This window comes from Macaca fascicularis, chromosome 9 (assembly GCF_037993035.2).
Source record: "Macaca fascicularis isolate 582-1 chromosome 9, T2T-MFA8v1.1".
Classification (NCBI taxonomy): domain Eukaryota; kingdom Metazoa; phylum Chordata; class Mammalia; order Primates; family Cercopithecidae; genus Macaca; species Macaca fascicularis.
Window position 1 is genome coordinate 103251129 of NC_088383.1, and position 16360 is coordinate 103267488.

The 16360-nt window shown below is 39.0% G+C and overlaps 1 protein-coding gene and 1 pseudogene across 7 annotated transcripts in view; one reads left to right on the top strand and one right to left on the bottom strand.

The window, feature by feature from the left end:
- The window catches only part of TBC1D12 (TBC1 domain family member 12), a 147430-nt gene that overhangs the window by 84671 nt on the left and 46399 nt on the right, over positions 1-16360 (top strand). For all 7 annotated transcript variants that reach the window (XR_012417979.1, XM_074002235.1, XM_045361221.3 and 4 more), the window contains one exon: positions 15899-15981. Coding sequence is in view for 6 of the 7 variants with exons in the window: in XM_045361221.3 (XP_045217156.1) it covers positions 15899-15981 (83 nt within the window). In the remaining variant the exon portion in view is untranslated. The remainder of the gene's footprint in view (positions 1-15898; positions 15982-16360) is intronic.
- Positions 8116-8692, bottom strand: LOC102144867 (small ribosomal subunit protein uS17-like; annotated as a pseudogene).

Genomic DNA, 16360 nt, shown 5'->3' on the forward strand with positions numbered 1-16360 from the left:
CCTGTATAGATGAGCGGGTTTTAAATGACAAACCTGTTCTGACATTCCCATCTCCCTGAGCCTTTGATTTCCTTCCTCTACGTTAAACCAAAGCAGGTCTGACATTTCCCCCTCACTTCAGTGTGGGCTGCCTTTTGGTCCATGTTTTAGCCAATCAACCAACCAAACTATTAGAGCCCCTTTCTAATTCTCTGGGCTGTAGCATTAAGTACAGCATCTCTGCTTAGTGAGCCCATATAAATGTATCCTGATCCAGCTTTATCTTATATCAGTCCTTGTTCTTTCCACCATTATCTTATACTCTTAATGTCCATTCCCATACTTGTTCCTCAGATTTCTATGTGTATAAATTTAAAAACTCAAATAGTTCTTTTGGAGTATATTATGCCTCCTCATGGGTCTCACTTTGTAACTCACTTTTAGGAGCCTGCTGAGTCTTGAGTTTAGTTATAGGCCTAGAAGCAAAAGGGTAGTAAGGCTAGGTCCTGAGGAGAATCATCATTGTCTTGCAGGGCAACTGCGTCAGGGAAGGCAATTACCATTTCCTTAGGCAATGCAGGATTGATCACCTTCAGATGGTGTGGAGAGGCCTCTTCTACTGGCAAAGAAAATTCAGCAGAGTTTAGAAGCTCAGTGTCCCCAGCTTCATCAAGGTCTTCCCATGTATACCTATTTCAACTTTCAGGATCCCATTATTTCCCAAACATTGCCCTCACTTTAACAGTAGACCTTGCGAGGCTGGGAGTTCAAATTTGTTGTAGTTCAGCCAGTCATAGAATGAGATTCTGTATTTGATTTTCAGCAGTTGCAACCTGCTACTATAGGATATGAGGGTCCTCAAGGTAGAAGCTTTTAGTCATTTATGTGGTGCTTAAGGTGGGAATTCAAATCTCTGAGTTCATCCTTTTCTTTTTCCACTTTGTCTAATGACATTAGGAGCAACCAGCCAATCTTATTAAATTTTTTAGTTTTCCAAATATGTTCAAAAGTAACATGTACATCGTCACCCAGCTTTTTGCTTCTTATTAGTGGTTGATTAGGAGTATCCAGTGGGGATATTTTGCTAATCTCTGTTGCTAGGTTACATACCATGGACTACCAGTGCTCTCTTTACTACTGCAAATTTCCATGTGGTATCATTTTTCTTCTGCCTGAAGAAGATTCTTTTAACATTTCTTATTGTATTAATACTAGTCCATTGGCAGTGAATTTTTTTTCTTTTGAGTGCTTTTAAGAATTTTTCTATCTCTGATATTCCTCAATTTGATTATGATATGCTTTCTTATTTTTTTTTTTTCATATTCCTTCTCTTTCGGGTTTGTTAGGCCTAATGTATCTTTGCATTTGCATTTATAGTTTTCTGTAAACTTTAGGAAAAGTTTAGCCTTTGTTTCTTCTTCTGTCTTTTTGTTTTGCCCCCACCCACCTTTCTTCTGAGATGCCTAAATATATGTTGCTTGATAGTGTCCATGTCTCATAGCTCATTTAGATGCTCTCACTCTCTCCTTCCCTTCCTTTTTTTTTTTTTTTTTTGGTCTTTTTCTCTGTGTATTTCATTTTCTGTAGTAGTTTGCTATTGTATTTTCAAGTTCACTGAATTTTTTTCTTCTGCAGTGTATACTCTGCTGTCAGTCCCATTGCTCTATCTTGTGTGTTTTTCATTTTAGAAATTGTATTTTTCATTTGTTACATTTTTATTTGGGTCTTGTTTCCCTTCTCTTTATGTTCATACTCACTTCTGCCTATATAAAAAACAATGTATATAAATTTACATTGCCCAGAACCAGTAGAAGAATCAACGATCTGTGGCAGCTATAGCCTTACGAAATGTATTTCTTTAGTAATAAGAGTTGAGGCTGGGCGCAGTGGCTCATGCCTGTAATCCTCACACTTTGGGAGGCTGATGTGGGTGAATCGCTTGAGTCCAGGAGTTCAAGACCAGTCTGGGCAACACAGCAAAACGTTGTCTCTACTATATATATATATATAATTAGCCAGGTGTGGTGGCACACAACTGTATTCCCAGCTACTTGGGAGGCTGAGGTGGGAGGATTGCTTGAGTCTGAGAGGCAGAGGTTGTAGTGAGCCATGATTACGCCACTGCACTCCAGTCTGGGTAGCAGAGCCAGACCCTGTCTCAAAAAAAAAAAAAAAAAAGACTTGAAAGCCAAAATTGCTTCTTCATCCACAGGCTGCAGAATGAATGTTGTGTTGGCAGGCATGAAAACAACATTCATCTTTTTGTACATCTCCATCAGAGCTCTTTAGTAACTAGGTGCATCGTTAATAAGCAGTATTGCTTTGAAAGGAATCTTTTTTTTTTTTTTTTTCTGAGCAGTGGGACTCATCAATAGTCTTAAAATATTCATTTAACCGTGCTGTAAACAGATGTCCTGTCATCCAGGCTTTATTGAGCACAGGTAGAGTAGATTTAGAATTATTCTTAAGGGCCCTAGGATTTTCAGAATGGTCCATGAGCATTGGCTTCACCTTAAAGTCACCAGTTACATTAGCCCCTAAGAAGAGAGTCAGCCTGTCCTTTGAAGCAGGCATTGATTTCTCTCTTGCTTTGAAAGTCCTCGATGGCATCTTCTTGCAGTAGAAGGCTGTTTTGTCTACATTGAAAATCTGTTTAGAGTAGCCACCTTCATCAGTGATCTTAGCATATCTTCTGGATAACTTGCTACAGCTTTTCCGTCAGCACTTGCTGCTTCATCTTGTACTTCTATGTGTGTAAACAGTTTTTTTCTTAGACTTCATTAACTGATCTCTGCTAGATTCCAGCTTTTCTTCTGTAACTTCTTCAACTCTCTCACCTTTCATAGAATTAAAGAGAGTTAGGGCCTTGCTTTGGCTTACGCAAATGTTGTGACTGGTTTGGTCTTTTATCTACACCACTCACACTTTCTCAGCAATAAGGCTGTTTTGCTTTCTTATCATTTGTGTGTTCATTGATTAGCACTTTTAATTTCCTTCAAGAATTTTTCCATTACATTCTCCACTTGCCTAACTGGCTGAAGAGGCCAAGCTTTTGGCCTATCTTGGCTTTTTTTAAAATTTCATTTTTATTTTTTGTGGGTACATAGTAGATACATATATTTATGGGATAAATGAGATACTTTGATACAGGTGTGCAAGTGCATAATAATCACATCATTGTAAATGGTGTACCCATCCGCTTGAGCATTTATTCTTTGTGTAATAAGCAATCCAATTATAATCTTTTAGTTATTTTTATTTTCTCGTTTTTCTTTTTGTTTTCCAAATTTTATGTTAGGTTCCAGGGTACATGTGAAGGTTTATTACATAGGTAAACTCATGTCATGGGGGTTTGTTGTACAGATTATTTTATCACCAAGGAATTAAGCCCAGTATCCAATAGTTACCTTTTCTACTCCTCTCCCTCCTCCCACCCTTCCACCCTTAAGTAGACCGCAGTATCTGTTGTTTCCTTCTTTGTATTCAGAAGTTCTCATCATTTAGCTCTCACTTATAAGTGAGAACATGCGGTATTTGGTTTTCTGTTCCTGCATTAGTTTGTGGAAGATAATAGCCTCTGGCTCCATCAATGGTTCCCATTTTCGTTCCCGCAAAAGACATGATCTTGTTCTTTTTTATGGCTACAGGATTATTTTTAAATGTACAATTACATTATTTTTGACTATAGTCACCCTGATGTACTGTCAAATACTAGGTCTTATTCATTCTTACTGTATTTTTTTTTTTTTGAGATGGAGTTTCGCTCTTGTTGCCCACCCAGGCTGGGGTGTAATGGAGCGATCTCGGCTCACTGCAACCTTTGCCTCCCAGGTTCAAGCAATTCTGCTGCCTTAGCCTCCCGAGTAGCTGGGATTATAGGCATGCACCACCATGTTCAGCTGATTTTGTATTTTTAGTACAGATAGGGTTTCTCCATGTTGGTCATGCTGGTTGTGAACTCCCAACCTCAGGTGATCTGCCTGCCTCAGCCTCCCAAAGTGCTGGGATTACAGGCATGAGTCACAGTGCCTGGCCCATTCTTTCTATTTTAAAAAATCTATTAACCATCCTCACTTTCTCCCTGCCCCACTACTATCCTTCCCAGCCTTAGGTAACCATGTTTCTACTCTCTATCTCCATGATTTCAATGTTTTAATTTTTAGCTCTACAAATAAGTGAAAAAATGTGATATTTTTCTGTGCCTGGCTATTTACTTAACATCATGATTTCCATTTCTATCCATATTGTTGCAAATGACAGGATCTCATTCCTTTTTGTGGATGAATAATACTCCATTGTCTATGGGAACCACATATTCTTTTTTTTTTTTTTTTTTTTTTTTGAGTCAGAGTCTCACTCTGACTTCCAGGCTGGAGTATAGTGTACAGTGGCACAATCTTGGCTCACTGCAGCCTCCACCTCCTGTGAACCACATTTTCTTTACCCACTCGTCTGTTGATGGACACAGGTTGCTTCCAAATCTTGGCTACTGTGAATAGTGCTGCAATAAACATGGGAGTGCAGTGCAGATATTTCTTTGATATTCTGATTGCCTTTCTTTTGGGTATATACCTAGCAGTGGGATTGCTGGATCATGCTCCATTTTTAGTTTTCTGAGGAACCTCCAAACTGTTCTCCATAGTGGTTGTACTAATTTCCATTATCTCCAACAGTGTACAACGGTTCCCTTTTCCCCATGTCTTCTTCAGCATTTGATATTGCCTGTTTGATAAAAGTCATTTTAACTGGGTTGAGATGATATTTCATTGTAGTTTTGATTTGCATTTCTCTGATCAGTGATGTTGGGCACCTTCGAATATGGCTGTTTGCCGTTTGTATGTCTTCTTTTGAGAAATGTCTATTCAAATCTTTTACCCATTTTTTAAATTGGATTTTTAGATTTATCCCTGTGGATATATAAGCTCGAGCTCCTTATGTATTCTAGTTGTTATATTAATCCCTTGTCAGACAGGTAGTTTGCACATATTTTCTCCCATTCTGTTTATTGGTTTTGTTTTTGTTTGTCTTGCTTTGCAAAACGTTTTTAACTTGATGTGATCTCATTTGTTCATTTATGCTATGGCTGCCTGTGCTTGTGAGGTATTAATCAAGAAATCTTTGCCCAGTCCAGTGTCCTGGAGAGTTTCCCCAATGTTTTCTTCTGGTAGTTTCATAGTTTGAGATCTTAGAGTTAAGTCTTTAATCTATTTGATTTGATTTTTATACATGGTGAGAGATAGGGGTCTAGTTTTAGTCTTCTGCACATGATAATCCAATTTTCCTAGTATCATTTATTGAAGAGACTTTTTTCTCAAATGTATGTTCTTGGCACCTTTGTCAAAAATGACAGATTATCAGTAGATATCTGGATTTGTTTCTGGGTTCTCTGTTTTGTCCATTGGTTTATGTTTCTGTTTTTATGCCAGTACCATGCTGTTTTGGTTACTGTAGCTCTGTAAGTATAATTTGAAGTCAGATAATGGGATTTATTCAGTTTTGTTCTTTTTTTTTTGAGATGGAGTTTCCCTCTTTGTAGGCTGTAGTGCAATGGCGCGATCTCCGGCTCACTGCAACCTCCGCCTCCTAGGTTCAAGCGATTCTCCTGCCTCAGCCTCCCAAGCAGCTGGGATTACAGGCCACCACACCTAGCTAATTTTGTATCTTTAGGAGAGACCGGGTTTCTCCATGTTGGTCAGGATGGTCTCGAACTCCCAACCTCAGGTGATCTGCCTGCCTTGGCCTCCCAAAGTGCTGGGATTACAGGCGTGAGCCACTGTACCTGGCCAGTTTTGTTCTTTTTGCTCAAAATAGCTTTGGCTATTTTCAGTCTTTTTTGGTTGCATACAAATTTTAGGATTGTTTTTTCTATTTCTGTGAAGAATGTCATTGGTGTTTTGATAGGGTTTGCATTGAATCTGTAGATTGCTTAGGGTAGTATGGACATTTTAACAATGTTGATTCTTCTAATCCATGAACATGGAATATTTTTCCATTTTTTGGTGTCCTCTTCAATTTTTTTTATCAGTGTTTTACGGTTGTTATTGTTTTAAGTAAAAGAAGACCTTTTACTTATTTGGTTAATTCCTAGGTATTTAATTTTATTTGTGGCTATTATAAATGGGATTACTTTCTTATTTTTCAGATTGTTCAGTGTTGCATATAGAAATATTACTGATTTTTGTCTCGATTTTTTATCCTGCAACTTTACTGAATTTGTTTATAATTTTTAATAGTTTTTTGGTAGAGTCTTTGGACTTTCCAAATATAAGATTATCTCATCTGCAAACAAGGATAATTTGATTTCTTCCTTGACAATTTGGATACCCTTTATTTCCTTCTCTTGTCTGATTGCTCTAGGTAGGACTTGCAGTACTATGTTGAATAATGGTGGTGAAAATCTGCAGCCTTGTTTTGTTCCAGATTTTAGAAGAAAGGCTTTCAGTTTTTTCCTATTAAATATGATACTGTGGGTCTGTTGTATATGGCTTTTATTATTTTGAGGTATGTTCCTTCTGTCCCCAGTTTTTCGAGGGCTTTTATCATGAAGGGATGTTGAATTTTATCAAATGTTTTTTCAGCATCAGTTGAAATTATATGGTTTTTGTCTTTCTATTGATATGATGTATCACATTGATTGATTTGCATATATTGAAATATACTTACATTCCAGGGATAAGTCTCACTTGGTCATGATGAATTATCTTTTCAATGTATTGTTGAATTCAGTTTGCTAGTATTTTGTTGAGGATTTTTGCATCCATATTTGTCAGGAATATTGGCCTGTAGTTTTCCTTTTTTTTTTTTTTTGGTGTGTCTTTGTCTTGTTTGGGTATCAAGGTAATACTGGCCTCATAGAATGAGTTCATAAGAATTCCCTCCTCTATTTTTCAGAGTAATTTGAGTAGCATTGTTGTCAGTTCAATTCTTCTTTAAATGTTTGGTAGAATTCAGCAGTGAAGTCATCAGGTCTTGGGCTTTTCTTTACTGGGAGACTTTTAATTACAACTCCATAATTAAAATGTTTTGTTCCATTGTAACTTGATATTGGTCTGTTCAGGTTTTGTATTTCTTCATGATGCAATCTTGGTAGGTTGTATGTGTCTAGGAATTTATCCATTTTCTCTGGATTTTCCAATTTATTGGCACAGAGTTGCTCATAGTAACCACAAACAATCCTTTGAATTTGTGTGGTATCAGTTATAATGTCTCCTTTTTCATCTCTGATTTTACTTATTTGAGTCTTCTTTTTTTCTTAGTCTGGCTAAAGGTTTCAATTTTAAACAAAATTTTAAAGTTTGTAATTAGTTTTCTAATTACTTAAAAACTAAAAAAAAACAAAAAAAATTCTTCGTTTTTGAAAAGTTCTTTTCAAAAAACCAACTTTTTGTGATGTTCTTTTGTATTGTTTTCTGTTTCAATCTCATTTACTTGTGCTCTTTTTCTTTCTTCTTCTTCTTTTTTGTTTTTTTTTTTTTTTTTTTTTGAGGCGGAGTCTTCACTCTGTCGCCCAGGCTGGAGTGCAGTGGCACCATCTCAGCTCACTGCAAGCTCCGCCTCCCGGGTTCACGCCATTCTCCTGCCTCAGCCTCCCGAGTAGCTGGGACTACAGGCGCCCGCCACCGCGCCCGGCTAATTTTTTGTATTTTAGTAGAGACAGGGTTTCACCGTGTTAGCCAGGATGGTCTCGATCTCCTGACCTCGTGATCCGCCCGCCTTGGCCTCCCAAAGTGCAGGGATTACAGGCGTGAGCCACCGCGCCCGGCCTTCTTCTTCTTTTTTGTTGTTGTTGTTGTTGAGACATGGTCTCACTTTGTCACCCAGGCTAGAGTACATTGGCATGAACATGACTCACCGAAGCCTTGGCCTCCCAGGCTCAGGCCATCTTCGCACCTCAGCCTCCTGAGTAGCTGGGACTACAGGCATGTGCCACCATGCTCTGCTAATTTTTGGGTTTCTTTTCTTTTACTAATTTTGGATTTGGTTTGCTCTAGCTTTTCTAGTTCCTTAAGATGCATTGTTAGGTTGTTTATTTGAAGTTTTTCTTCTTTTTTGATGTAGGCACTTATAGCTATAAATTTCCCTTTCAGTGTTGCTTTTGCTGTATCTCATAGGTTTTGCTATGTTTTATTTCCATTAACATTTGTTTCAAAAAAAAAATTTTTTTTTTTTTTTGGGGAATGAGAAAATAACTTTATTTCATTGTGGGGAGGGGGCCGATGTCCAGCCTCAGAACTTCTGGAACGGCTTCTTGGTGCCGGCAGCCTTGGTGACCTTTAGCACGTTGAAGCGCACTGTCTTGCTCAGGGGCCGACACTCACCCCTGTGACGATGTCACCGATCTGGACGTCCCTGAAGCAGGGGGACAGGTGCACAGACATGTTCTTGTGGCGCTTCTCGAAGCGGTTGTACTTGCGGATGTAGTGGAGGTAGTCTCGGTGGATGACAATGGTCCTCTGCATCTTCATCTTGGTCACCACACCAGAGAGGATCCGCCCTCGAATGGAGACATTACCAGTGAAGGGGCATTTCTTGTCAATGTAAGTGCCCTCAATAGCCTCTTGGGTGTCTTGAAGCCCAGACCGAGGTTCTTGTAGTACCGCAGGAGCTTCTCCTTGCCAGTTTCTCCCAGCAGTACCCTCTTCTTGTTTTGAAAGATGTTCGGCTTCTTTTGGTAGGCACGCTCAGTCTGAATGTCCGCCATCTTCCCGGCCGCCTGAAATAGGACTGTTTCAAAATATTTTTAAATTTTCTTCTTAATTCCTTCAATGACCCACTGGTCATTCAGGAGGATATTGTTTGATTTCCATGTTTTTGTATAGCTTACAAAATTCCTCTTGTTACTGATTTCTAATTTTATTCCATTGTGATTGGAGAAGATGCTTGATATTATCTCATTTTTTTGAATGTTTTAAGACTTGGTTTGTCTTTAACTAAGGAAGTAACATATGGTCTATCCTTGAAAATGATCCATGTGCTGAGGAGAAGAATGCATATTCAGCCATTGGATGAAGTATCTTGTTAATATCTATTAGGTCTGTTTGTTCTATAGAGCAAATTAAGTTCAATGTTTCTTTGTTGATTTTCCATCTAGAAGATATGTCCAGTGCTGAGAGTGGTGTGTTGAAGTCTCTGACTATTATCGTATTGAGGTGCATCTCTCTCTTTAGCTGTAATAATATTTGGTTTATATACATGGGTGCTCCAGTGTTGGGTGCATATAGATTTACAATTGTTATATCCTCTTGCTGAATTGACCCCTTTATCATTATATAATGACCTTCTTTGTCTCTTTTTATAGTTTTTGTCTTGAAGTCTATTTTGTCTGACATAAGTATAGCTACTCTTTCTCCTTTTTGGTGTCCATTGTCATGGAATATCTTTTACTCTCCCTTTCTTTTCAGTCTATATATGTCTTTATAGGTGAAGTGTATTTCTTGGAGGCATCATATCATTGGGTCTTTTTTTATTTTTTAAATCTATTCAGTTACTCTATCTCTTTTGATTGGAAAGTTTAGTCCATTTACGTTCAATGTTATTGGTAAGTAAGAACTTACTCTTGCCATTTTGTTATTTGTTTTCTGGTTGTTATGTGGTCTTCTCATCCTTCTTTCCTTCCTTCCAGTCTTTCTTTTAGTGAAAGTGATTTTTTTTTTCTGGTATGATTTAATTTCTTGCTTTTTATTTTGTGTTATTTGTCGAATTTTTTTTATTTGAGGTTACCATGTGGCTTGCAAATACTATCTTATAACCCATTATTTTGAACTGATGACAACTTAACATTGATTTCTTAAGCAAACAAACAAACTAGCAAAAAGAAAACTAATACAAACTTTGCACTTCAACCTCATCCTCCTGCTTTGTTTCACTTTTTTTTTTCAACTTTTGTTGTTTCTTTTTTAACTTCTGTTGTTTCTCTCTCTTTTTTTTTTTTTTTTTTTAGACAAGGTCTTGCTCTGTTGCCCCGGCTGGAGTGCAGTGGTGCAGTCATCGCTCATTGTGGCCTCTCAGGACCAGTTGATCCACCCACCTCAGACTCCCAAGTAGCTAGGACTACAGGTGCATGCCACCACACCCGGCTGTTTTTTTTTTTTTCTTTCTTTTTTTTTTAAGTAAAGATGAAGTCTTGCTATGTTGCCCAGGCTGATCTCGAACTCCTGGGCATGAGCAATTCTGCCATGGCCTCCCAAAGTGCTGGGATTATAGGCGGGAACCACCATAATGGCCAACTTGTTGTTTGTCTTTATGTCTTATTTTATTGCCTATGTCTTGAAAAGCTGTTGTAGGTATTATTTTTTTATTGGGTCATTGTTTAATATTTCTACTTAATAGTAGGCTGGGTACAGTGACTCACGCCTGTAATCCCAGCACTTTGGAAGGCTGAGGCGGGTGAATCACTTGAGGTCGGGAGTTCCAGACCAGCCTGGCCAACATGGTGAAACCCTATCCCTACTAAAAACAATACAAAAATTAGCCGGGTAAGGTGGCACGTACCTGTAATCTCACCTACTGAGGAGACTGAGGCAGGAGAATCACTTCAACATGGGAGGCGGAGGCTACAGTGAGCTGAGATTGCACCACTGGGTATTGCTCTTTGTTATTCAGGGCCCAAGGGGCCTTTTTTTTTTTTTTTTTTTTTTTTTTGAGATGCAGTCTTGCACTATAGTCCAGACTGGAGTACAGTGGTGCGATCTTGGCTCACTGCAACCTCCGCCTCCTGGGTTCAAGCAATTCTCCTGCCTCAGCCTCCCGAGTAGCTGGGATTACAAGCACATGCCACCACACCTGGCTAATTTTTTATGTTTTTGGTAGAGATGGGGTTTTACCATGTTGGTCAGGCTGGTCTCGAACTCCTGACCTCCAGTGATTTGCCCGCCTCGACCTCCCAAAGTGCTGGGATTACAGGTGTGAGCTACCAGCCCGGCCTCCAAGGGGTCTTTAGTCAGCATGTGATGAATCCTGCCAGGACTGGATTCTTCCCTTCAGGGCAGCAGGTTCACTTCTATTCTAGGGTGTCTCTAGAAATGTCGTCCAGGAGCTAGGACCTGAGATGGGGTCCTCACTACTGCCTGGTGCCGTATCTTACTGTGGCTGAACGGGTATCTAAGATGCAAGACAACGTTCTCTTTACCCTTCTTTCTCTTCTCCTCAAACGGAAGAAAGGAGTTACTTTTGTTGCTGCAAGCTTCACTGGGATTGAGAGAGGAGTGGCATAAACACTCCCCCAGCTGTCCTGTCTGGTGTTTCAGTGTGTCATGCACTACCCTAGTCCACTGGCTCTTAAGTCCAGCATAGCATCAGGACTTGCCTAAGAATTGCAGTCCTTGTGTCCTGGACTGTCTTTCAAGTTCACTTAGGATCCCAGAGCACTTTAACCTGCGATTGCAAGGCTTGCTGAAACTCAAGTTTCAGCTTCTGGGATGGGCGCTTCCCCTCTAGTGCTGTTCTAAATGGTCCCTCTGTGGGTAGGTGCTGACTGAGTTCAGCATGATTTTGCTTTCCATGTGATAGGGCAGCATTAAGTTCAATGCAAAATTCCTCAGTCACTGTGTTGTTCCTCCCCTGAGTGCGTGGGTTCTGTCTCCTAGTGAAGAAGCCACTGCCGGGGGTTGGGGGAGGGGTCGTGTTGGCAATTTAAGACTGTCTTTCCTACCCTCTTCAATGCCTCTTGGGTGATATGAAGTTAAAACTAGGTACTGTGATTGCTCGCTTGATTTTTGGTTCTAATGAAGGTGCTTACTTGTATGCAGATAGTTAAAATTAGGTGTTCCTGCAGAGTGTACAATTGGTGCAGGCTTCTGTTCTGCCATCTTTCTTCACCCCCCTATCTTGGCTTTTGGCATGCCTTCCTCATTAAGCTTACCTATTTACTTCTGGCTTTTGATTTTAAATTGAGAGATATGGGACTCTTCTTTTCACCTGAACACTTAGATGTCATTGTAGGGTTATTAATTGGCCTAATTTCAATGTTGTTGTATCCCAAGAAATAGGGATGCCTGAAGAGATGGAGAGAGATGGGAATGGTCAGTCTGTGGAGCAGTAAGACACACATGTTTGCCTTGGCACACAAATTTGCCATCTTATGTTAGCACTGTGTGTGGTGCCCCAAAACAATTAGAATAGTAACAACAAAAATCACCACAGATCACCATAACAGATACAATGGGCTGGGCGCGGTGGCTCAAACCTGTAATCCCAGCACTTTGGGAGGCCGAGACGGGTGGATCACGAGGTCAGGAGATCGAGACCATCCTGGCTAACACGGTGAAACCCCATCTCTACTAAAAAAATACAAAAAACTAGCCGGGCGAGGTGGCGGGCGCCTGTAGTCCCAGCTACTCGGGAGACTGAGGCAGGAGAATGGCGTGAACCCGGGAGGCGGAGATTGCAGTGAGCTGAGATCCGGCCACTGCACTCCAGCCTGGGCGACAGAGCGAGACTCCGTCTCAAAAAAAAAAAAAAAACCAGATACAATGATAATGAAATAGTTTGAAATATTGCAAGAATTGGCTGGGCGCGGTGGCTCACCCCTGTAATCCCAGAACTTTGGGAGGCCGGGGCAGGCAGATTACCTGAGGTCAGGAGTTTGAGACCAGCCTGACCAACATGGTGAAACTCCATCTCTACTAAAATTACCAAAAAATGTAGCCAGGCGTGGTGGTGGGCACCTGTAACCCCAGTTACTCAAGAGGCTGAGGCAGGAGAATTGCTTGAAACCAGCCGGGAGGCAGAGGTAACAGTGAGCCAAGATCACGCCTTTGCACTCCAGCCTAGGTGACAAGAGTGAAACTCTGTCTCTAAAGAAAAAAAAAAAAAGGAATATTACAAGAATTACTATAATGTGAGACAGAGACACACAATGAGCACATTGTTAGAAAAATGGCACCAATAGACTTGCTTGACATTAGGGTTGCTACAAACCTTCAATTTGTAAAAAATGCAATATTTGCAAAATGTAGTAAAGCAAATCACAATATAGTAAGGTATACCTGTAGTGTATTTATAACAGCTATTTTATCATCCTTGTGTTATAATCCTATTATCTGTGACATTTTTATATTGTGACTTGATTAATTTTTCTTCTCATTATGCATTATGTTTTTCTGCTTCACATCTCTTTTTATTGAATGTCAGACATTGTGGTTTATATATAGGTGGATGCTGGACTTTTTTGTGTGTTCTTTTGGACACTTTTTGGCTTTAGTCTGATTTGCAGTTTTTTGGAAATGGTTTGATCCTTTTGACCTAATCTTTGTTAGAGTGGTTCCAGAATAGCTTAGGAATAATTTGTCCTCACTACTGAGGCATTATTCTTCTAAGGACTCTACTTAGTACTCTTATCTGTCAGGAGGTCTTTCCACTCTGGCTGGTCTTGTGTGAACTTTAAGAATGTCCTTTTTTTTTTTTTTTTCTGGTGATTCTTTCTCTGGCCGTAGTTTAATCACACACATGCACAGATCAGTACTCAGCCGAAACCTTGAGAGGACTCTTCTGCAGCTCCCTTCTTTTCTGGTTTTCTGATTTGTAGCTTTTAGCTGTCTTGGACTGTCCAACTCTAAACTGTCTCCTCATGTTAGGAGGATTGATGGACCGCTGAGACCTGGAAATGTCACGTACTTGTAGGGTTACCTTGCTTATTTCTTTTCTCCAAAAGATCACTGTCTTGTGCTGCCCAGTGTCTGTTGTCTGGAAACTATAGTTTAATATATTTTGTCTATTTTCTAATTATTTAAGGGGAAAGGGTAGACCTGGTTTCTTTTATTCCATTATAGCCTGAAGCAGAAGTCTTAACTTTTATTCCTCCCTCCTACAACTTACCTGATCAATTGACTAATTTGAGAAGAGGAGGAAGAATTTATAATTTGAAAATTTGTCACATACCTTTTTCCACACTAGCCTGTCGAAAAGCAAAAACTGACTCCTAAAACTGGACATTATTGTGATTATGTTTGGATAAGTGGCAATATAGCAGTATATTTCTTTTTGTATTTTTTATATCTAAATCACTGACTCTGTGAAGCCATTGATTTGATAAACCAAAATACGGTGTAGTAGTTACCCCTTATCAGCGGTTTTGCTTAAGGCAATTTCGGTTACCTGTAGTCAACTGTGGTTTGAAAACATTAAGTGGAAAATTCCAGAAATAACTTTTAATTTTTAAATTGTGTGCCATTCTGAGTAGTGTGATGAAATCTCACACTGTCCTGCTGCATCCTGCCAGGGACATGAGTTCAGTTTATCTGAGCTATATACACTACCCACCTGGTAGTTCACTTAGTAACCTTCTTGGTTGTCAGATTGACTGTTGGTGACACCACAGTGCTTGTGTTCAAAGAACCCTTGTTTTATTTAATAATGCCCCCAAGGCTTAAGAGTAGTGGTGCTGACAATTCAGATGTGCCAGAGAGAAGCTGTAAAGTTCCTCCTTTAAGCAAAGAGGTGAAAGTTCTCAAATTAATAAGAAAAAATAAATATGCTGAAGTTGCTAAGATCTATGGTAAGAATCAATCTTCTATCCATGAAATTGTGAAGAATGAAAAAGAAATTTATGCTAGTGTTACTATCGCACCTTAAATTGCAAAAGTTACTGCCATAGTGCATGGTGTTTAGTTATGATTGAAAAGGCGTTAAATTTGTGGGTGGAAGATCTGAACAAAAATGTGTTCCAATTGATGGCAACATGTTGTGCTGGGCTAACTTAATCTCAATTAAATTAAACTTTATCATAGTTATGTATGTATAGGAAAAAACCTGGTATATATAGGGTTTGTTACTGTATGAGGTTTCAGGCATCCGCTGGAGGTCTTGGAACATAACTCCCAAGGATGAGGGAGGACTACTATGTATGCAAATGATGGATTATCCAGTTTTTAGTTAAAATGTTGCCTTAAAACTCTAATTAGTGGAAAGCAGTTTGACAGTTTGTTGTAAAGGTATATCCACATTTACTATATAACACAAGACTTTTGTTTAACTAAGGGAAATGAAAGCAAATGTCTACACAAAAACTTGATGTTAATATTTATAGTAGTTTTATTAATTATAGCCCCAATCTGGAAACAATCCAAGTGTCCTCCCACATGGATAAATGGAATACTACTCAGCAATGAAAAGGAATACAACAACATGAATGATTTTCAAAACTGTGCTGAGCAAAAGAAGCCAGACATTAGTCCTTCAATGTAAATTAAAAACAGAACAACAAACAAAAAAAAAAACAGACACAAGAGTCTATAAAATTCTTGAAGAAGAAACAAATTAATCTATAGTGGTAGAAATCAAAGAAGTAATTTTGTGAGGAGGATAAGTATTGGGCTACCACAAGGAAACTTAGTGGAATGATGGGAATGTTCTATATGTTGATTGGTTAGTTAGCTGCACAGGTATATGCACTTGTCAAGACTCATCAAACTACTCTTAAAATATGTTTATTCATTTTATTATATGAAAATTATATCTGAAAAAAGTTGGCTAAAGAAAAGTCTACTAAGTGGGTTTAACAAATAACCTAAAAATATTGACTGCAATCTGAAATGGACTGGGCTCAGTGGCTCACACCTGTATCCCACCACTTTGGGAGGCTAAGTCAGGAGGGTCACTTCAACCCAGGAGTTTGAGACCAGCCTGAGCAACATAGTGAGACCCCATATCTATTTTTTTTAATCTGAAATGTTTAAATATATACGAACTTATATACACATGTCATAGAAATACGCACATTCACAAACACACACCACATATTAACAACCTGGATTCTGATTCTGTTCTAAAATGCATAGTTCTTTTCAGCCTTTTACTTCCTTAATGTATGAAATGAGGTTAGTTTAGAAATTCTTTGTATCTGGGTGTAAAAAGAAAGAAGTTAATAAGTTTAAAGTTAATCTTTTAAAATTGTCTTGACTTAAGTCCTTTTTTTTTCCAGAAATCTTCCTGCCAAATCTGTGGAAGAAGCTTTACGTCACCGACAAGAATATGATGAGATGGTGGCTGAGGCTAAAAAACGAGGTATAAAATTTAACTCCAAATGGTATAATTTTCTGATTTTAATAGGAAGATGGATGGTAAAATTCATCAAGTCTATCTTCAAGATGATACTGAATTCTTTTTTTTTTTTTTTTTTTGAGACAGGGTCTTGCTCTGTTGCCCAGCCTGGTGTGCAGTGGTGCACTCACAGCTCACTGTAGCCTGACCTCCCAGGCTCAAGCAGTCCTTTTACCTCTCAGCCTCCCAAGTAGCTGGGACCACAGGCACATGCCACAACGCCTGGCTAGTTTTTTGTATTGTTTGTAGAGATGAGGTTTTACCATGTTGCCCATGCTTTTATTTTTCTCTACTGTTTTTATAATTAAGTTTGTTCTAAAGGAGGAATAAAATGACATACCAG